The sequence below is a fragment of the Heptranchias perlo genome, chromosome 10 (assembly GCF_035084215.1).
Source record: "Heptranchias perlo isolate sHepPer1 chromosome 10, sHepPer1.hap1, whole genome shotgun sequence".
In the NCBI taxonomy this organism is placed as follows: domain Eukaryota; kingdom Metazoa; phylum Chordata; class Chondrichthyes; order Hexanchiformes; family Hexanchidae; genus Heptranchias; species Heptranchias perlo.
The window spans coordinates 54,586,828-54,609,429 of NC_090334.1; the positions used below are offsets into that span (position 1 = coordinate 54,586,828).

General features: G+C 54.7%; 1 protein-coding gene across 4 annotated transcripts in view; it reads left to right on the forward strand.

Annotated features, from left to right (window-relative positions):
- Positions 1–1,082: 1,082 nt before the first annotated feature.
- Positions 1,083–22,602, forward strand: part of LOC137326573 (serine/threonine-protein phosphatase 2A 56 kDa regulatory subunit gamma isoform) — a 168,879-nt gene continuing 147,359 nt past the window's right edge. For 2 of the 4 annotated variants that reach the window (XM_067991805.1, XM_067991807.1), the window contains exons 1-2: positions 1,083–1,213; positions 8,885–8,952. Coding sequence is in view for 1 of the 4 variants with exons in the window: in XM_067991806.1 (XP_067847907.1) it covers positions 1,187–1,213 (27 nt within the window). In the remaining 3 variants the exon portion in view is untranslated. Of the gene's footprint in view, positions 1,214–8,884; positions 8,953–15,153; positions 15,263–22,602 lie in introns of those variants that run through there. The other 2 variants (XM_067991806.1, XM_067991809.1) reach the window with 2 other exon arrangements.

Here is a 22,602-nt window from a genome sequence, read left to right on the forward strand (position 1 = left end):
ATGTAAACTAAAGGGGGTGCAGGAAAAGAGAGACCTGGGGGTGCAGGAAAAGAGAGACCTGGGGGTGCACATACACCAAATGGCTGGACAAGTTGAGAAGGTTGTTAAGAAAGCATATGGGAACCTGGGCTTTATTAACAGAGCATAGAGTACAAAAGCAAGGAAGTTATACTAAACCTTTATAAAACACTGGTTAGGCCTCAGCTGGAGTATTGTATTCAATTCTGGGTACCACACTTTAGGAAGGATGTCAAGCCTTAGAGAGGGTGCAAAAGAGATTTACTAAAATGATACCAGGAATGAGGAACTTCAGTTATTTGGGGAGACTGGAGAAGCTGGGGTTGTTCTCCTTCGAACAGAGAAGGTTAAGGGTAGATTTGATAGAGGTGTTCAAAATTATGAATGGTTTTGACAGAGTAAATAGGAGAAACTGTTTCCAGTGGCAGAAGGGTCGGCAACCAGAGGTCACAGATTTAAAGTGATCGGCAAAAGAGCCAGAGGCGACATGAGAAAACATTTTTTGTGCAGCAAGATGTAATGATCTTGAATGCACTACCTGAAAGAGTGGTGGAAGCAGATTCAATAGTAACTTTCAAAAAGGAATTAGATAAACGCTTGAAGGGAAACAATTTACAGGGCTATGGGGAAAGAGCAGGGGAATGGGACTAATTGGATAACTCTTTCAAAGAACTGGCACAGGCACGGTGGCCCGAACGGCCTCCTCCTGTGCTGTACCTGCAATGATATTTCCCAAAATATGTGGGTCATTCCTAAAGTAGTCTCCTTTCTCTTGTGGGTGGAGCACCTACATTTATTTGCCTGTATCATACGTTCTCAAATTTAAAAATGATCGATTGATCCATTTTAATTATGTAATTTTTTTTCCTCAAAATGAACAAACTGATTTCCAGTAATACTGAAAGACATCAGCTTCAATCACGTTAGAAGTTTTGTTTTTAAAAAAAAACTTACTTCAAACCTCAATTCTGAAAATGCATTGAACTGCGGACAAGTCTGTAAGATGCGAAGGGAGGGCGGGTGGTCGGTCGGTCGGTCACGTGCGGCCGAGCCGCCAATGGGTGTAAGGGATGAGCAGGCGGCTGTGGTTGGGACGGTGTGACCGGCCGCGAGCAGGAAGCAGCGGTCCGAGAGCGAGCGGAAAGCGGCAGGTCGGCTCGGACTCGAAATGCCGAATAAAAACAAGAAAGAGAAGGTGAGGGGGAAGCGCCTCCGGTGGTTGTTGGGCGCTGTCCCCGCGCAGACATCACCTGAAGTGGAGGAGCTGGGGCCTAATTTGAGGATGTGTTGTGGGTTTCCCGGGACTGGACATGGGGAGGGGATGGACGCGTTAGAGTTATGGTCCACCACCCCCCCCCCCCCCCCCAAAACTGGGGCGGCCTGCGCATCTCCCTACCCCCACCACGGATCCAGCTGTGCCTCTTTCCCTTCGCCCGCCCCAAAAAAACCCAGGGTCGCCTGTGCCTCCTCTTCTCCCACCGCCCCCCCCCCAAACCCCAGGGTCGCCTGTGCCTCCACCCCCCCCCCCCAAACCCCAGGGCCGCCAGTGCCTCTCTCCCCCCCCCCCCCCCCCCCAAACCCCAGGGCCGCCTGTGCCTCTCTTCCCCACCCCCCCCCCCAAACCCCAGGGCCGCCTGTGCCTCTCCCTCCCCCCCCCCCCAAACCCCAGGGCCGCCTGTGCCTCTCCCTCCCCCCCCCCCCAAACCCCAGGGCCGCCTGTGCCTCTCCCTCCCCCCCCCCCCCAAACCCCAGGGCCGCCTGTGCCTCTCCCTCCCCCCCCCCCCCCCCCCAAACCCCAGGGCCGCCTGTGCCTCTCTCTCCCCCCCCCCCCCAAACCCCAGGGCCGCCTGTGCCTCTCCCCCCCAAACCCCAGGGCCGCCTGTGCCTCTCTTCCCCCCCCCCCCCCCCCCCCAAACCCCAGGGCCGCCTGTGCCTATTTCTCCCCCCCCCCCCCCCCCAACCCCAGGGCCGCCTGTGCCTATTTCTCCCCCCCCCCCCCCCAACCCCAGGGCCGCCTGTGCCTCTCCTCTTCCCCCCCCCCCCCACCCAAACCCCAGGGCCGCCTGTGCCTCCGACCCCCCACCCAAACCCCAGGGCCGCCTGTGCCTCCTACCCCCCACCCAAACCCCAGGGCCGCCTGTGCCTCCCCCCCCCCCCCCCACCCCAAACCCCAGGGCCGCCTGTGCCTCCCCCCCCCACCCAAACCCCAGGGCCGCCTGTGCCTCCCCCCCCACCCAAACCCCAGGGCCGCCTGTGCCACCCCCCCCCCCCACCCAAGCCCCAGGGCGGCCTGTGCCCCCCCCCCCACCCAAACCCCAGGGCCGCCTGTGCCACCCCCCCCCACCCAAACCCCAGGGCCGCCTGTGCCACCCCCCCCCACCCAAACCCCAGGGCCGCCTGTGCCCCCCCCCCCACCCAAACCCCAGGGCCGCCTGTGCCCCCCCCCCCACCCAAACCCCAGGGCCGCCTGTGCCCCCCCCCCCACCCAAACCCCAGGGCCGCCTGTGCCCGCACCCAAACCCCAGGGCCGCCTCCCCCCCCCCCCCCCCCCCACCCAAACCCCAGGGCCGCCTCTCCCCCCCCCCCCCCCCCCCCCACCCAAACCCCAGGGCCGCCTGTGCCTCCCCCCCCCACCCAAACCCCAGGGCCGCCTGTGCACCCCCCCCCCCACCCAAACCCCAGGGCCGCCTGTGCCCCCCCCCCCCCCCCACCCAAACCCCAGGGCCGCCTGTGCCCCCCCCCCCCCCACCCAAACCCCAGGGCCGCCTGTGCCCCCCCCACCCAAACCCCAGGGCCGCCTGTGCCCCCCCCACCCAAACCCCAGGGCCGCCTGTGCCCCCCCCACCCAAACCCCAGGGCCGCCTGTGCCCCCCCCACCCAAACCCCAGGGCCGCCTGTGCCCCCCCCACCCAAACCCCAGGGCCGCCTGTGCCCCCCCCACCCAAACCCCAGGGCCGCCTGTGCCCCCCCCCACCCAAACCCCAGGGCCGCCTGTGCCCCCCCCACCCAAACCCCAGGGCCGCCTGTGCCCCCCCCACCCAAACCCCAGGGCCGCCTGTGCCCCCCCCACCCAAACCCCAGGGCCGCCTGTGCCCCCCCCCACCCCACCCAAACCCCAGGGCCGCCTGTGCCCCCCCCCCCCCCCCACCCAAACCCCAGGGCCGCCTGTGCCCCCCCCCCCCCCACCCAAACCCCAGGGCCGCCTGTGCCCCCCCCCCCCACCCAAACCCCAGGGCCGCCTGTGCCCCCCCCCCCCACCCAAACCCCAGGGCCGCCTGTGCCCCCCCCCCCCCCACCCAAACCCCAGGACCGCCTGTGCCCCCCCCCCCCCCCCCCCCAAACCCCAGGGCCGCCTCTCCTCCCCACCCCCCACCCCCCACCCAAACCCCAGGGCCGCCTGTGCCTCCCCCCCCCCCCCCCACCCAAACCCCAGGGCCGCCTGTGCCTCCCCCCCCCCCCCCCACCCAAACCCCAGGGCCGCCTGTGCCTCCCCCCCCCCCCCCCCCCCACCCAAACCCCAGGGCCGCCTGTGCCCCCCCCCCCCCCCCCCCAAACCCAGGGCCGCCTGTGCCTCTCCCCCCCCCCCCCCCCCAAACACCAGGGCCCCCCCTCCCCCCAGTGCCTCCCCCCCCCCCCCCCAAAACCCCAGGGCGCCTGTGCCTCCCCACCCCCCCCCCCCCAAACCCCAGGGCCGCCTGTGCCTCCCCCCCCCCCCACCCAAACCCCAGGGCCGCCTGTGCCTCCCCCCCCCCCCCCCACCCAAACCCCAGGGCCGCCTGTGCCCCTTCCCCCCCCCCCCCCCCCCTCCCCCCCCCCCCCCACAAACCCAGGGCCGCCTGTGGCCCCCCCCCCCCCCAAACCCCAGGGCCGCCTGTGGCCCCCCCCCCCCAAACCCCAGGGCCGCCTGTGGCCCCCCCCCCCCAAACCCCAGGGCCGCCTGTGGCCCCCCCCCCAAACCCCAGGGCCGCCTGTGGCCCCCCCCCCCCAAACCCCAGGGCCGCCTGTGGCCCCCCCCCAAACCCCAGGGCCGCCTGTGGCCCCCCCCCAAACCCCAGGGCCGCCTGTGGCCCCCCCCCCCCAAACCCCAGGGCCGCCTGTGCCCCCCCCCCCACCCAAACCCCAGGACCGCCTGTGCCTCCCCCCCCCCCCACCCAAACCCCAGGGCCGCCTGTGCCTCCCCCCCCCCCCCCCCACCCAAACCCCAGGGCCGCCTGTGCCTCCCCCCCCCACCAAACCCCAGGGCCGCCTGTGCCCCCCCCCCCCCCAAACCCCAGGGCCGCCTGTGCCTCTCCCCCCCCCCCCCCCCCCCAACACCAGGGCCGCCTGTGCCTCCCCCCACCCAAACCCCAGGGCCGCCTGTGCCTTCTCCCCCCCCCACCCCAAACCCCAGGGCCACCTGTGCCTCCCCCCCCCCCCCCAAACCCCAGGGCCGCCTGTGCCTCCCCCCCCCCCCCCCAAACCCCAGGGCCGCCTGTGCCTCCCCCCCCCCCCACCCAAACCCCAGGCCGCCTGTGCCTTCTCCCCCCCCCCCCCCAAACCCCAGGCCGCCTGTGGCCCCCCCCCCCCCAAACCCCAGGGCCGCCTGTGGCCCCCCCCCCCCCCCCCCAACCCCAGGGGCCGCCTAGTGGCCCCCCCCCCCCCACCCCAGGGCCGCCTGTGGCCCCCCCCCCCCCAAACCCCAGGGCCGCCTGTGGCCCCCCCCCCCAAACCCCAGGGCCGCCTGTGGCCCCCCCAAACCCAGGGCCGCCTGTGGCCCCCCCCCAAACCCCCAGGGCCGCCTGTGGCCCCCCCCCCAAACCCCAGGGCCGCTGTGGCCCCCCCCCCAAACCCCAGGGCCGCCTGTGGCCCCCCCCCAAACCCCAGGGCCGCCTGTGGCCCCCCCCCCCAAACCCCAGGGCCGCCTGTGGCCCCCCCCCCCCAAACCCCAGGGCCGCCTGTGGCCCCCCCCCCCAAACCCCAGGGCCGCCTGTGGCCCACCCCTCCCCCAAACGCCAGGGCCGCCTGTGCCCCCCCCCCCCACCCAAACCCAGGACCGCCTGTGCCTCCCCCCCCCCCCCCAACCCAAACCCAGGACCGCCTGTGCCTCCCCCCCCCCCCACCCAAACCCCAGGGCCGCCTGTGCCTCCCCCCCCCCCCCACCCAAACCCAGGGCCGCCTGTGCCTCCCCCCCCACCCAAACCCCAGGGCCGCCTGTGCCCCCCCCCCCCCAAACCCCAGGGCCGCCTGTGCCTCTCCCCCCCCCCCCCCCCCCCCCCAAACACCAGGGCCGCCTGTGCCTCCCCCCCCCCCCCCCCCCCCACCCAAACCCCAGGGCCGCCTGTGCCTTCTCCCCCCCCCACAAACCCCAGGGCCGCCTGTGCCCCCCCCCCCCCCCCAAACCCAGGGGCCTGTGCCCCAAACCCCAGGGCCGCCTGTGCCCCCCCCCCCCCCAAACCCCAGGGCCGCCTGTGCCCCCCCCCCAAACCCCAGGGCCGCCTGTGCCCCCCCCCCCCAAACCCCAGGGCGCCTGTGCCGCCCCCCCCAAACCCCAGGGCCGCCTGTGCCCCCCCCCCCCCAAACCCAGGGCCGCCTGTGCCCCCCCCCCCCAAACCCCAGGGCCGCCTGTGCCCCCCCCCCCAAACCCCAGGGCCGCCTGTGCCCCCCCCCCAAACCCCAGGGCCGCCTGTGCCCCCCCCCCCCAAACCCAGGGCCGCCTGTGCCCCCCCCCCCCCAAACCCCAGGCCGCCTGTGCCCCCCCCCCCCCCAAACCCCAGGGCCGCCTGTGCCCCCCCCCCCCCAAACCCCAGGGCCGCCTGTGCCCCCCCCCCCCAAACCCCAGGGCCGCCTGTGCCCCCCCCCCCCCAACCCAGGGCCGCCTGTGCCCCCCCCCCCCCCAAACCCCAGGGCCGCCTGTGCCCCCCCCCCCCCCCCAAACCCCAGGGCCGCCTGTGCCCCTCCCCCCCCAAACCCCAGGGCCGCCTGTGCCCCCCCCCCAAACCCCAGGGCCGCCTGTGCCCCCCCCCCCCCAAACCCAGGGCCACCTGTGCCCCCCCCCCCCCCAAACCCAGGGCCACCTGTGCCCCCCCCCCACCAACCCAGGGCGCCTGTGCCCCCCCCCCCCCCAAACCCCAGGGCCCGCCTGTGCCCCCCCCCCCCAAACCCCAGGGCCGCCTGTGCCCCCCCCCCCCCCCAAACCCCAGGGCCGCCTGTGCCCCCCCCCCCCCAAACCCCAGGGCCGCCTGTGCCCCCCCCCCCAAACCCCAGGGCCGCCTGTGCCCCCCCCCCCCCAAACACCAGGCCGCCTGTGCCCCCCCCCCCAAACACCAGGGCCGCCTGTGCCCCCCCCCCAAACCCCCAGGGCCGCTTGTGCCCCCCCCCCCCCAAACCCCAGGGCCGCCTGTGCCCCCCCCCCCCCAAACCCCAGGGCCGCCTGTGCCCCCCCCCCCCAAACCCAGGGCGCCTGTGCCCCCCCCCCCAAACCCCAGGGCCGCCTGTGCCCCCCCCCCCAACCCCAGGGCCGCCTGTGCCCCCCCCCCAAACCCCAGGCCGCCTGTGCCCCCCCCCCCCAAACCCCAGGGCCGCCTGTGCCCCCCCCCCAAACCCCAGGGCCGCCTGTGCCCCCCCCCCCAAACCCCAGGGCCGCCTGTGCCCCCCCCCCCAAACCCCAGGGCCGCCTGTGCCCCCCCCCCAAACCCCAGGGCCAGCCTGTGCCCCCCCCCCAAACCCCAAGGTCGCCTGTGCCCCCCCCCCCAAACCCCAGGGCCGCCTGTGCCCCCCCCCCCCAAACCCCAGGGCCGCCTGTGCCCCCCCCCCCCAAACCCCCAGGGCAGCCTGTGCCCCCCCCCCCCAAACCCCAGGGCCGCCTGTGCCCCCCCCCCCCAAACCCCAGGGCCGCCTGTGCCCCCCCCCCCAAACCCAGGGCCGCCTGTGCCCCCCCCCCCCAAACCCCAGGGCCGCCTGTGCCCCCCCCCCCCCAAACCCAGGGCCACCTGTCTCCCCCCAAACCCCAGGGCCGCCTGTGCCTCTCTCCCCCCCCCCCCTGCTCTCTTTTCCCCCCCCCCCTGCTCTTTTCCCCCCCCCCTGCTCTTTTCCCCCCCCCCCTGCTCTCTTTTCCCCCCCCCCCTGCTCTCTTTTCCCCCCCCCCCTGCTCTCTTTCCCCCCCCCCTGCTCTCTTTCCCCCCCCCTGCTCTCTTTCCCCCCCCCCTGCTCTCTTTCCCCCCCCCCCCTGCTCTCTTTCCCCCCCCTCCCTGCTCTCTTTCCCCCCTCCCTGCTCTCTTTCCCCCCCTCCCTGCTCTCTTTCCCCCCCTCCCTGCTCTCTTTCTCCCCCCCCCTGCTTCTCTTTCCCCCCCCCCCCCCACTGCTCTCTTTCCCCCCCCCCCCTGCTCTCTTTCCCCCCCCCCTGCTCTCTTTCCCCCCCCCCTGCTCTCTTTCCCCCCCCCCCTGCTCTCTTTCCCCCCCCCCCCCTGCTCTCTTTCCCCCCCCCCCTGCTCTCTTCCCCCCCCCCCCTGCCTCTCTTTCCCCCCCCCCCCCTGCTCTCTTTCCCCCCCCCCCCCTGCTCTCTTTCCCCCCCCCCCCCTGCTCTCTTTCCCCCCCCCCTGCTCTCTTTCCCCCCCCCCTGCTCTCTTTCCCCCCCCCCCCTGCTCTCTTTCCCCCCCCCCCCTGCTCTCTTTCCCCCCCCCCTGCTCTCTTTCCCCCCCCCCCTGCTCTCTTTCCCCCCCCCCTGCTCTCTTTCCCCCCCCCCTGCTCTCTTTCCCCCCCCCCCTGCTCTCTTTCCCCCCCCCCCTGCTCTCTTTCCCCCCCCTCCCTGCTCTCTTTCCCCCCTCCCTGCTCTCTTTCCCCCCCTCCCTGCTCTCTTTCCCCCCCTCCCTGCTCTCTTTCTCCCCCCCCTGCTCTCTTTCCCCACCCCCTGCTCTCTTTCCCCCCCCCCTGCTCTCTTCCCCCCCCCCCCCTGCTCTCTTTCCCCCCCCCCCCTGCTCTCTTTCCCCCCCCCCCCCTGCTCTCTTTCCCCCCCCCCCCTGCTCTCTTTCCCCCCCCCCCTGCTCTCTTTCCCCCCCCCCCACTGCTCTCTTTCCCCCCCCCCTGCTCTCTTTCCCCCCCCCCTGCTCTCTTTCCCCCCCCCCCCCTGCTCTCTTTCCCCCCCCCCCCTGCTCTCTTTCCCCCCCCCCCTGCTCTCTTTCCCCCCCCCCCCTGCTCTCTTTTTTCCCCCCCCCGCTCTCTTTCCCCCCCCCCCGCTCTCTTTCCCCCCCCCCCCGCTCTCTTTCCCCCCCCCCCCCGCCTCTCTTTCCCCCCCCCCCCCCGCTCTCTTTCCCCCCCCCCCGCTCTCTTTCCCCCCCCCCCGCTCTCTTTCCCCCCCCCCGCTCTCTTTCCCCCCCCCCCCCGCTCTCTTTCCCCCCCCCCCCCGCTCTCTTCCCCCCCCCCCCCGCTCTCTTTCCCCCCCCCCCCCCGCTCTCTTTCCCCCCCCCCCCCGCCTCTCTTTCCCCCCCCCCCCCCGCTCTCTTCTTCCCCCCCCCCCCCGCTCTCTTTCCCCCCCCCCCCGCTCTCTTTCCCCCCCCCCCCCGCCTCTCTTTCCCCCCCCCCCCGGGGCCGACGGTGGCCTCTTCTCCCCCTCCCCCCTTTCCCGAGCCACTTGTGCCTCGCCCTGGCTGAGAGGGGGTTGAAGGCCGGTGTGCCGTCGGCATCGCCGCCCTTAATCTCAGTCCCTGTTTCTGTTTGACTGCCAGCCCGACTTGTTTGATCGGATTTATCCACTGTCCTTTCTGAAGCGGCCGCTGGGTAAGCCGGTAATCGTGGAGAGCTGGCTGACGGGCACTAACCGACTCTTCATTTTCTCTCCGCTCACTGTTCTGAACTTCGAAGTGATTTTTTTTCTCCCCTACATCTCTCTTAGGAACCTCCTAAAACTGGAAAAGTGGCAAAAACGGTACAAAGGACGGTCAAGAAAATGTGGAACATGAGGTAAAGATTGAATGACAGGAGGCGGCGGCCCTCGCGCCTCAGAGCGGTTTGGAGTGTGGCCACAGGCGATCGGTGCTTTCGGGTAGCGCTGCCTTGCGTGCATATGATGCTGGTGGTGGCTCTTGTGTTGCATGTTTGCTGCTGCAGCCCCGGGTTTAGCGCCCTGTTTATACATTATACATTTACCGTTCAGTTTGACGCAAGAACACACTGCAGCGGAACATTTTAATAGTGTTGTGAACACAGATGTAGGATTTCCTTGTGAACTATGATCATTCCCAGTTTAGCTGCAAGTGTTCTTTTGTAAATCGGAAAGCTACCTATAAACATCGTTTCTGAAGGGTAACACAATCCGATGATTACAAATAATCTACCGCAAAGAAACAGGCCATTCGACCCAAGTAGTCTATGCCAGTGCTCATACTCCGAGGCTCCTCCCACTCAACTATTGAGTGTACAGCTCCTAAACCCACCCCCTGAAGCATCTGTTTGCAAAATGAATTTTTGAGAAGTCTAGGACCAAGACCACTGGATTATAACACAGCGCTTTATGGTTTCTAGGAAAGTGAGGTGGCCTCACAAGCTGCACTGCCCAATTCAGGTAGTCCTTGCTGGTTGGCCCAGATTCCCTGAGGCTGCATTGCATGGGCTCCTCCTGGTTTGGGTAATGTCCACTACATGACCCCACTCATCACACCAGTACAGTTTCCAGTTTACCCCAGGATTTATAGTTCCATGGGCCACACTAGTCCCTTTGCTGCTCTGGAGTTTTATCCGCCCATAATACAGTCCCATTCTTCGGACTTGGGGAGGGGATGAGGGAGTCGCATGGCCTGGAGAACATCAAGGATCTGACCAGATCTTTGCAGCGAGTTGTCTTTCCACCAAGGCAATCAATTCTTGGGCATTGGCTGGTTCCCCTTGACCTACCCACTTCCTGATGTGGGATGGGAGGGCTTATAGACAGTGGTCCATTATCAGCAACTCCACAATCCTTGCAGGGGAGTTGCTGTCAGGTTGAAACCACCGCTTAGTCAGATGGATTAAATCAAACATTTGAGAGCAGGGTGCCTTACCCACCTGATAGGACCAGGTGATGAATCTGTGCCCACAGAGTTATGGTTGCACCAGCCCTGGCGAGGATCTCAGTCTTTAACTGGTGGTAGTTAGTTGCCACCTGTAGCTCCAGGTCAAAGGCGGCCTTCTGAGCATCGCCCACCAAGATGGGTGCCACAATGCCAGTCTGTTGGCCTTATGGCCATTTCTCTCGCTCAGCACGCCTTTCAAAGGCCAAGAGGTATGCCCCAACGTCTTATTCTGAAATCATTTTCTGCAGCATTAGACTGGCTCTGATAGTTTGGAGGGGGAATTCCTGACCCTCCATCTAGCTTTGCTGCTGCCTCAATTACACGATCTCTATCCGACTCTGTGCAACCTGGTGCAATAGTAGTTGGGCCTCAAGAATCTGAGTGGTCTGTTCTTGTGCGGCCCAGTGGGCCTCCAGGAGCTGTGTGGTCTTTTATGCAGCCTAGTGGACCTCTTGCTGGGCCTCGAGGGTCTGTGCAGCCCGGTGGGCCTCTTGCTGGGCCTCCAGGACCTGCGTGGTCCCGTCTCGTGCGGCCCATGGGACCTCTTGGTGGGCTTGTGTGGCCCGCACCAGTTCCCTAAACACTTTTTCCATGATGAGTTGGTTTCTTTCTTTGAGACACATATCCCACTCCTGACACCAAATGTCACGTGGTCCTACCATCTCATAGCCTCCTGCATATGACAAACAGTCCTAGAACAATCCATATTTCAAATACTTCATATTTTACACTACACAATATAACTACACTCAGTTTAGCAAACACTCCAACTCCCAGCTTCTTTCAATCCCTACTTCTCTTGAACCTCACCTGGTTGGGGAAGATCTCCACCCACTCCAGTTGCAATTACCTATTAAAGGTGAGGTTTCTTAAAGGGACCATACCCTTAATAGGGGATCAGGGCCCTCAATCACCCTGCTACACCTTTCAAGGAATAAGTGGCCTCCTTATTCCTCCAATCAAAATGAACCGCCTCACGCTTTGCTATATTGAATTTTATTTGTCATTTATCTGCCCACTCTACAAGGCTGTTTATTTCTGTATTTTGGTGCATTCCTCCATATTATAGGCTATACTTCCTAATTTGTATACCACATCCACTGCATTATCCTTGTCTACTTTATTTCTTCAAAGAATTCGATAAGGCTGGTTATGAATGACCTTCCTTTTAGAAATCTGTGCTGACCATTTTGAATTATATTCTCAGTCTCTAGATGTCTTGTTATTTCATCTTTTAGAAAAGATTCTGGTATCTTTCCTACCACTGACGTTAAGCTAACTATCTATAGTTTCCTTTGTTTGTTGTATCTCCCTTTTTGAAGATAGGAATTACATTTGCTATTCGGCAGTACACTGGCACTATTCCCTTTTTATATATGGATACTAGTGCCTCTGCTATCTCCTCCCTAGTTTCTTTGAGTATCCGTGGGTACAATTATTCTGGACCTGGAAATTTGACTTAAGTTTGGCTAGTTTGTCGTATCTCTTTCAATCTGAACTGTTGTAATAGCCCTTTTGACTTCTACTGTTGTAATTGCCTCTTTGCTAGCCTCTTTAGTGAAAACTGAGGCAAAGTATCTATTCGGTATCCCTGCCATTTCAGTATCATCTCCTGTTAATTTATCTTGCTCGACCCTTAGTGGATCAATCCCTATCTTCTCCTTTTGTCACTTGTGTACCTATAGAGTACTTTATTTCTTTTTATATTCTTTGATATTTTCATTTCTTATTTCCTCTTTGCTGTCCTAATTGTCTTTTTAACCTTTTCTAAGCTCATCATATTCCTTTTTGTCATTCTTTCCTTTCTTGTTTATGTACTTAGCGTATGCCTTTCTTTAGATTCAATTTTATGCCTTTTTTCCAATCTATTACTTTGGCCTTTGCACTATCTATTTCTCTTGCAATCATTAGCTTATACCTTTTATATTGTGATCATTACTCCATAGATGTTCTCCCACATTTGCTTCTCTAAAATGCTCTAGTTGATTTCCCAATACTAGGTCTAGCAGTGCTTCCTCCCTTGTTGGGCTTGTTGCATGTTGGGTCAGAAAGAAGTCTTGTAAAGGCTGTAAAAACTCCATCCCCCTCTTGCTGCCAGTTAATTTGGGGGTAGTTGAAATCCCCTGTGATTATGATTTTGTATTTTACTCATTTCATGTATTTGCCTACATACTTTTCCTTCCACTTTCTTTCCACAATTTGGTGGCCTGTGAGTATACTCCTCATAATGTGACTGATTCCCTTCCTATCCTTTATCTCAATCCATATGGATTTTGTTTCATCTCTATTGGTTATGTCCTTTCTTGCTACTGCCATTGTTTCCAATTAACACAGCTACCCCACCACTCCCCCTTCCTTCCCTATCATTTCTAAATATATTATAACCTGCAATATTTAACTGCCAGTCTTGTCTGCTGCCATTTTTCTGTTATCCCTATTGTATCTATTTCCTCACTTTTAATTATTGCCTCCAATTTCCCTGTTTTGTTGATGCTCTGTTCATTTCTATAGAGGCAATTTAATATGCTCTTTTGCTTTAATTTTGTCAGGTATCCCTATAACCTTTTCTATTCTGAATGTTATCTTTATCTGTTTTTGTACTATGACCATTACTCTTAATCTCTCTTATCTTTAAGTTACTATTCAATTTCCCAACCCCCCTCCTCCCCGCCCCCTCACCTTTTATTAGTTTAAAGTTTTTTTTTCTACAGTCCTATTTATCCTTTCTGCTAGGACCTTGGTCCCAGCCTGGTTCAGGTGCAGTAATCTGGAGATAACCACCCTAGAGGTCCTGCTTTTTTAGTGTAGTTCCTAGCTCCTGATAGTCCCTTAGCAGGACCTTCTACTTATTCTTTCCTCTGTTGGTTCTAACATGGACCACCACAACTGGTCCTTCCCAAGTTTCTTTCCAGCTGCTTTGATACATCCCTTACCCTGACACTGGGTAGGCAACACACCCTCCTGGACTCTCGATTAGGACTGGAGAGGATGCCCTCTATCCCCATAATTATTGAAACCTCTAAGGTTACATCCTTATTATTCTCTTTCCCCCCCCCCCCCCCCCACCCCCACCGAATTGTCTCCTGCTGCATGGTGCATTGGTTAACCCACCTTCCTGCAGCCTTCCTCCTTATTGATCAGTGGTAGCGAGTATATCATACCTGTTGGACAGGAGTAGTTTCTGCGGTTCCTCTTCTCTGCCTGGACTAGGTTCCTCCTGTCCTGCTGACTGTCAGTCACGCGCTCCTCTTCTATACCTGTATCTCTCTGTGGTGTGACTTTTTTCTGGAGTAAACTAACCAGATTACCCTCCCCTTCCCTTTATTTGTTGGAGTGTCTCTATCTCGCGCTCCAGCTCAATTTCTGAGCCAGTCACTGAAGACACAGACATTTCCCGCAGGTATGGTCATCTGGGATAGTCTCACCGTCCGCAAATTCCCACATTGTGCAGTCTTGGTACATTGCCTGTGTTGCTGTACCTTCTCTGTAAATTTGTTTTTAGTGCTAACTGATTTGCCTTTAATACTAAATTATGATCATCAAAAGGATTTTTTTCAAAAAGTATACTTTATTCATAAAATTTGCAACAATACAGTTGTCATATCACATTCCAAACGTACACCATACAGATTATACAATTTGCAGGTTACATCAAGTGCAGTTCAATGAACACATTGTACATAATTACAGTTCATGGCACTCTAAGGTGCCTCATTGCATTACACTCAATACACATTATTGATTACAGATTGTTTACAGATTGATTACAGGTACATTACATCAATTTGAATTTTACATTCTGCCCTGGGGGGTTTTTCCCTGATTGCAGCCCCTCATTCTACAATGGCGGGAAGGCTCTAAACGGTTGCTTTTCCCCACAGAGCTTTTGCGGCGGCCGCACCTAGCCTCAGTGCTTCCCTGAGCACGTAGTCCTGGACCTTGGAATGTGCCAGCCTGCAACACTCGCTCGAGTACAGCTCCATGCGTTGGAAGACCAGCAAGTTTCGGGCAGACCAAAGGGTGTCTTTCACCGAGTTGTTGGTTTTCCAGCAGCAGTTGATGTCCGTCTCTGTGTGCGTCCCCGGGAACAGCCCGTAGAGCAGAGAGTCCTGTGTTAAGGAACTGCTCAGGATGAACCTGGACAGATACCACTGCATCTCTCCAGACCTTCCTTGCAAAGGCACATTCCAGAAGGAGATGGGTGACTGTCTCGTCTCCACCGCAGCCTCCTCGGGGACAGCACGCGGTGGCGCTGAGAGTCTGGGAGTGCACGAAGGATCTGACTGGTAGGCCCTCCTCACCATCAGCCAAGCTATGTTTTGGTGCTTGTTTGAAAGCTCCGGTGATGAGGCGTTCTGCCAAATGACATTGACAGTCTGCTCGGGGAACCAACCGACAGGATCCATCATCTCCTTTTCCTGCAGGGTCTCGAGGACATTGTGTGCGGACCACTTACTGATCGTCTTGTGGTCGAAGGTGTTTTTTTGCATAAACTTTTCGACGAAGGACAGGTGGGGCGGAACGGTCCATCTGGACGGAGCATTCCATGGCAGCGTGGCCAGGCCTATCCTTCGCAACACCGGGGATAGGTAGAACCTCAGCACGTAATGACACTTTGTAATTGTGTACCAAGGGTCTGTGCAAAGCTTGATGCAGCCGCACACAAAAGTGGCCATCAGGATGAGGGATACGTTGGGCACTCCTTTTCCCCCCTTTCTCCGGAGATTTGTACACCGTGTCCCTGATGTTTGTGTAGAGTAGTTGGATCCAATTGCGGATTCCCTCCCCAAACCCCATTTTGGAGAGCACATCCATCATGTACGAGTGGGATATTCTGTCAAAGGCCTTCTCCTGGTCCAGGCTGATCAGGCAGGTGTTCACCCCCCTGTTCTGTACATAGGCGATCGTATCCCTGAGTAGCATCAGGCTATCAGAGATCTTCCTGCCGGGTACAGCGCAGGTCTGATCAGGGTGGATCACCACCTCCAGGGCTGACTTGACCCGATTGGCGATGACCTCGGACAGAATTTTGTACTCCACGTTAAGTAGTGAGATAGGTCGCCAATTTTTGATTTCTTCCCTCTCCTTCTTCCGCTTGTAGATGAGGGTGATGGTGCCTTTCCTCATGGAGTCTGACATGCTGCCTGCCAGAAGCATACCCCCGTACAATTCCAGCAGGTCTGGGCCTATCCAGTCCCACAGAGCCTAGTACAACTCCACCGGTAAGCCGTCGCTTCCGGGAGCCCTACTCTTTTCGAAGGAATGGACGGCCTTTGTCAGTTCGTCCAGAGTTAGCGGGTGATCCAGACTCTCCCGCTTGCTGTCGTCTAGAACCTCCGTGATAGACGACAAGAAGGATTGGGAGGCCGTGCTGTCTGTGGGCTTTGCATCGTACAGTTCGGCATAAAAGGATTTGCAGATCCTCAGTATGTCGGGCTGCGAGGACGTGACCGAGCCGTCCTCTTCCTTCAGGCTTCTGATCAGAGCTCTCTCTGTGCATTTAATTTGATTTCTATTCGTTGCGGTAATGCGTTGTTGGGGCTCTACAGTGAAAAAGAAGGTGGCTGACCAGCCAGTTAGCACTACTTATTCGTGATGACACCATATGCAGATTAGCAAATTCGAGTGTTGGGGATAAAATCCCAACATTTATCCACTCTGAAATGCACAATGAAGGTCTGACTTAAAAGAAGCACCCTGACTTAAAACTCAGTTGGGCGAAATTGCAGGTTATAGTAGGTAACGAGGACTAAAATGTATTTACCAATACTGGCTTCTCAAAAAAAAAAAAAAAAAAATTATTCAGGGAAGATTAAACCATCTGTGTTGAAATTTTTTTTAAAAAATCAGTTAAAGGTGGAAGAGTAGTTTTCTTGAATCTGGTAGCTCACAGAGGCTGATCTTCCAAAATTCAATATGATTGCTTTTTTAGACCATTTACATTGTACAATTGTTGTCAATGCAAAGTGGCTTCAACTTTGTTTAGATACAAACTGCAGTGTAATCGCTTAAATGTACTTAGGAAAGTATGTGAGCATCTCTAGGAAGAAGTCTTGTGCTGCAACAGCTTCACACCTTTGCTGTATAATTACAGCCAGTGCAAATACAAGTTTCCAAAAAAAATATTTATTGTTAGTGAACAGTCAGCTGTCTAGCATTAAAATTTAACTAGCATTCAGATGCAAACAAGCATAAAGTCTCAGGACTGTTGTCCGAATGTAGAAAGTAATCTGGAACTGCTACTTAAACTGGGGCCTGATGGTCCTGCATCACTTTCAGCAGGTGCCTGTCTCAAACAAGATTATATAAAAAGTTGGTTACTGATTACATGTTTCCTGCTGAGGAAGTTGGGGAAATTTTTGCTGGGTGACTGGTAGGATTAATAGTTGTACTAAATCACTGGTTAGGCCCCAGCTGGAGTATTGTGTCCAATTCTGGACACCAAACTTTAGGAAGGATGTCAAAGCCTTAGAGAGGCTGCAGAGGAGCATTACTAGAATGGTACCAGGGATGTGGGACTTTAGTTACATGGAGAGACTGGAGAAGCTGAGGTTGTTCTCCTTTGAGCAGGGAAAGTTAAGTGGAGATTTAAGAGGTGTTCAAAATCATGAAGGGTTATGATAGAGTAAATAAGGAGAAACTGTTTCCAGTGGCAGAAGGGTTGGCAATCAGAAGACACAGATTTAAGATAATTGGCAAAAGAGCCAGAGGCGAGATGAGATGAAAGTGCGCAAGTGTAAGGTTATTACATCTGTTTACCTATCAGCTTTGAGCACATCTCCACCTAGTAAAACGGAGATCAAAGTAGCTTTCACTTTTTTTTCCTATTTTCCCTCCTGAAGGCAGTGTCACATGTTTGCTCTCCAGTACCTTGCTAATGTGGTCATTCTTCATGTGTAATGTGGGCCAGAGAGTGTTGATGGGTGATTTGAAAGTGTGTGGCATTGCATTAATGTACAAGCCCATCCTGAGCTGATGTCTGCAGATCTGTTTCTAGTAGGAACACTGGCTGAAAGTTCCAAGGCCAGTTGTACTGCCTAACTACAGTACTTGCAATATGCTAACTCGGTACAGACCAGGGATTCTTTCTGATCTTTGAGATCTTTCTGGTATCCAAGTTTCAATGTCATACACTAAGCTAGACATTCCCAGAGGGTCAGAGGTTCATGTCCCATGCGCAACTCTTTTTGAGAAACAGTGTTTTTGCATAATTAATGTTAGTGTAGATATAGCTGGTAACCCAAAATACTTCAGCAGTTTTGTCACTTTAGCTGTTTTAATTCTGTTCCCTTACACTTTTGGGTTTTAATATGAAGTCTAATCATATCATTAGAGCTTGCTAGTCAGGAAGTTCCTTGGATCTACCGCACTTCTAGTGAAGTAACACCAGTGAAGCATGAATAGATTGGAGGAATTTTCCGGCCACTGTGACAGTATAGGCAACTTCACAAAGGAAAACTGTGGGGCTCTCCTCTTCGGGTTGGGGATGTGAGCTGGATGCAGGATGAACAATCCTCTCCAGATGAAACTAGAGTGGGTCTGTGGTCAGGTTGTTTGGGGTGGAACAGGGAGTAATGAATTGTTGGGTTGCTTTGGTGGATGTAAATTATAAGTTTAAATTTCCTGCAAACATCAAGGACCTATGAGGGAGGATGCCATTATTAATTTATTTCTCACTTTAAGATGATATCAAGCAAGCAGTAACATGAAAAGCGGGGCAAAATATTCTTTCCGGAAAGGTGCAGCGCACTGGGCAATAAACCAATTTTTGAGGCTGAAATAAATTTTTAAAGGAGGGCTTTTTATATATTCTCTCTAAGCATCACAGGGACCCAAGGGCTCATGAGGACTTCGATGCAGGGACAAAAATGGACGCTCCACAGAGCTGCAGAACTCGGGGCAAAGAATGTTTTAACAGATTTGAGCTATCAGCTTAGTTTTCATTTTTGAATGCTGTCATTTGTTCTCTAAATGGTACAGACCATATTTTTCTCCATCAGCTTTGAATGTGGTAGGAGCTGGTACACAAATCAATCATTCCTAATTGGCATCAAAGAATGAAAACTGTTACTTTTAGGGTGGTGCATTGGCGCCACCAGAATAGTGTGACTTACTTATGCCTGTAGTCCTTGAGACTCTGAGTTTCTAATGTCAACCATGTTGGCTTGGGCCCTACTGAATGGAGCTTCTTTGCTTTTCAACAGGAAGGGGGAAGGTTGCCCTCAAAAGCTCTTGCACAATTCAAATATCTAGTTTTGAAGTCGGTCTACGACTGGTGTAAGTCAACAACAGATCAACCTTTGTCTTGTTCTAAGATGATGAATACACTATTTTGAAGGAGGAAAAAAATATAAATGCCTTGAAATTTCACCCTGAAATTTTGCAGTTCTTCTGCGTCATTTTGTGGTTTATGTCAGCTGCGTTAATCTGTTCTAAGCTTTTGAATCCTCAATTCCTTCAAACAGTTCAAAACATCCACTTGCTAGCGCAGCGACAAGTCACGGTTACTTTTTTGTTGAGCTGTCTGGAAATTTGTCTTCCATTCCTCTCTCATCCACACAACACTAACAAACGGGTGAAAACCGGGTCAAACTGGTTCTTGGCCACGTTCACCACTGAACCCAATCAGATTGAGAGGTGAAAGCCTCCAGTTCAAAGATGATAAGTCTCGTTAAAGTGGGATTTCTACATGCTACACTGAATGAAATTGCACTAAAACAAACTTTTCACAATTGGAAGGGGTGAAATAGGTCCATTAAAACGGGAATTGCAGTTTAGTGAGTTGCAAATAAAATGGGTACGACTGTATTTGTAATGATCAAGGCATTTTAATGGAACTTTATTAATTTAGCGTGGATTTAATGATCATCTGTGGGGGGGGGGGGTTTCTAATTTTTTTCTTTTAACAAGTTTGTAATTTTTAACTGCTTAAACCATTGCACTCTGTTTACCAGTTCTGCTGGAAGTGTAGAAAAGGCTTATCAGTATGTGTTAGAGAATTGTAATCCCTCTCAAATCTTTGGATTTGTGATTTTTTTTTTAAAACCAAGGCAGTGTTATTACTAGAACTTCAATAAAGCATTCTAGTGGGGAAGTGAAATGTTTATATTGGTACCAATATGCTAAATGTGCCTAGCAGGCAGACTGCAAGGAATACTTTTTCAAAATATGCACTGCTGTTGTAGTGTTTAGTTTGACCTCTCTTTCAGGAAAGAGAGGGAATGAAAGAAAGCAGTGGAGGGGGGTGATGGCAGAATTGATCAAAGAAACTATTATAGCACTAGAAAGGGATGATGTAGTTAAGGGGCCAAAGACAGAATCTATTTTGTTACAATTAAGGAACAAAAGAAGAGCTATTACGCTACTGGGTGTATACTATAGGCCACCAAATAGGGGGAAGGAGATAGAGGAGAACATCTTCAGGCAAATAACAGATGCCTGCACTATAGAGTAGTGATAATGGGAGACTTCAATTATTCCAATATAGACTGGGACAGTAACGGTGTAAAGGGCAAAGAAGGGGAGGAAATCCGGAAATGTGTACAAGAGAACTTTCTGGAATAGTGTGTTTCTAGTCCAATGAGGAAGGAAGCAGTGCTGGATCTAGTTCTGGGAAATGAATTGCGGCAAATGAAGCATGTTTCAGTGGGCTTGCATCCTCAGATGGATGCATCCTGGGTTACTGAGGGAAGTAAGGGTGGAAATTGTGGAGGCTCTGGGTACATTCCTCCTTGGATATGGGGTTGGTGCCAGAGGACTGAAGGATTGGAAATGTTACACCCCTGTTCAAAAAAGGGGAGAGTGATAAACCAGGCAATTACAGACCAGTCAGCCTAATGTTGGTGGGGAAACTTTTAAAGACAATAATCCGAGACAAAATTAATTGGCACTTGGAAAAGTATAGGCTAAAAAATGAAAGACAACGCAGATTTGTTAAAAGCGAAACGTGTTTGACCCAACTTGATTGAGTTCTTTGAAGTAATGGAGAAGTTTGATGGGGGTTGTGCAGTCGATGTTGTGTATATGGACTTTCAAAAGGCATTTGATAAAGTACCACATAATAGACTTGTTAGCAAAATTAAAGCCCTTGGGATTAAAGGGACAGCGGCAGCATAGATACGAAATTGGCTAAGGGACAGAAAGCAGAGAGTAGTGGTGAATGGTTGTTTTTCAGACTGGAGCGAAGTATACAGTGGTGTTCCCCAGGGGTCGGTATTAGGACCATTGCTCTTTTTGATATCTATTAATGACCTGGAATTGGGTATAGAGGGTTTAATTTCAAAGTTCGCGGATGACATGAAACTCGGAAATGTAGTAAACAATTTGGAGGAGAGTAACCGACTTCAAGAGGACATAGACTGGTGAAATGGGCAGACGCATGGCAGATGAAATTTAATGCGGAGAAGTGTGAAGTGATACATTTTGGTAGGAAGAATGAGGAGAGGCAATATAAACTAAATGTTACAATCTGAAAGGGAGTACAGGAACAGAGACCTGGGGGTGTATGTACACAAATCTTTGAAAGTGGCAGGACAAGTTGAGAAGGCTGTTAAAGTATATGGGACCCTGGGCTTTATTAATAGAAGCATAGTGTACAAAAGCAAGGAAGTTATGCTAAACCTTTATAAAACACTAGTTAGGCCTCAGCTGGCATATTGTGTTCAATTCTGGGTGCAACACTTTAGGAAAGATGTCAAGGCCTTAGAGAGGGTGCAGAAGAGATTTACTAGAATGGTACCAGGGCTGAGGGTCTTCAGTTATGTAGCAAGTTTGGAGAAGCTGGGTTGTTCTCCTTATAGCCGAGCAGATTTGATAGAGGTGTTCAAAATCATGACTGGTTTTGACAGAGTAAATAAGGAGAAATTGTCTCCAGTGGCAGAAGGGTCAGTAACCAGAGGACACTGATTTAAAGTGATTGGCAAAAGAGCCAAAAGCGACATGAGGAAACATTTTTTACGCAGCAAGTTGTAATGATCTGGAATGCAGTGCCTGAAAGGATGATGGAAGCAGATTCAATAGTAACTTTCCAAGGGGAATTGGATAAATACTTGAAGAGAAACAATTTACAGAACTATGGGGAAAGAACTAGGGAATGGGACTAATTGGATAGCTCTTGCAAAGAGCCGGCACAAGCATGATGGGCTGAATGGCCACCTCCTGTGCTGTACTTACTATGATTAGGGTCTTGACCTGGAATGCCTTTCCCTGGTTGGAGGCCACTCAATTTACATTGGTATCCCACACCTGGAGCTGAATAAAAAGGTCAGCCACTGGCTCAGTGGTAGGGGTCCTTTAAAACAGGGAAATCTCTCAAGCAAAAAAGCGCTGCCTTGGGATCAATAAATGTTCTTTAGGCATAGTCACATGAAATGGGGAAGGTTGGCAGAATGTTCACATAGGTGCCTGCCGCTCTCCCGTCCTGGCAAAAAGTATCTAGTAATGTGTTTGTCCCCTTCAATCGTCACCTGTAGCAGCTCAGTACAAAGAAGGTTAAGGTGGAACCACCTGATTTCAGCAACCAAACCTTGACTATTGAATTCAACCTATCTGCAGAGGGCTACATTAGTTTGAGCTGTATTCTGAATATTTATTGGTGCATTTGTGTAGCTATATATATGATTAGCATGGGACTTGGTCCATAGTGTGGCATTGTGGCTTTGCTGATGTGTAGTATCTATAAAGTGACAAGTGTGTTTTCAAGTAATGTGTCTCTGCTTGTTACTGCTACTTTTGACTTCACCCATCATTTAACTTCTGATATGGAACCACTTCGATGACCTGGAGATCATTGTGTTCCTTAGAAAATCATGAAAACTTCAGATCTGAGAACTGTCAATTAGTGATGGCATGGAGTATTTTGTTCAGCTTATGCCATTTAGTAATTAACTGTTCAAAACAATGTTAAAAATGGCATCACTCGTGATTGTAATACTTCCTTTAACATATGTTTACACCGTGTTTATTTATCTTTAGTTCATTAACTGTTTTCTCTTACTTGTGCAATAGATTTGAAGTTGTATTATTGCTTATCTATAAATAATGCTGCTTTAGTGTAGTTTCTCTTTTACCTTCCTTTAAATCCAGAAATATATCAATAGCTTGATGCAAGATACGAACAATTTTCAAAGTCCTTAATAGTTTCATCACAGGCCTATCTCTAAAGCTATATTTGTTAACTATAGATACTAAGATTTCCAGGTTTGCAATAACATTTTTTTCTTTCCTCTTCTGCTTCTCTTTTAGCCCCCTTCCTGGGGTTGATACCCACTTCTGCCACGTTGCTACCTCTTCAGGCTCAAAGGGCAGGATGGTTTAGGCTGCTGAGTTCTACAGTGATTGCTCTCAGTACCACTCTGAGGATGTGTGCTTCTACAGGGTGTGACTGAGCTTGCTTCACTTTCACCCTGAAAAGACTGCTGTTCTAATTCAACAAATATCACCACTTCACCTGACAGCTCAACTAAGAGCTGACAAAACAGCCAACGAAGGGAATTGAAGTTGAGTGATTAGAGGATCCAAGCTCATGCCACCTTCTCTCCTCCCGCCCCCCAACACCCCAAAA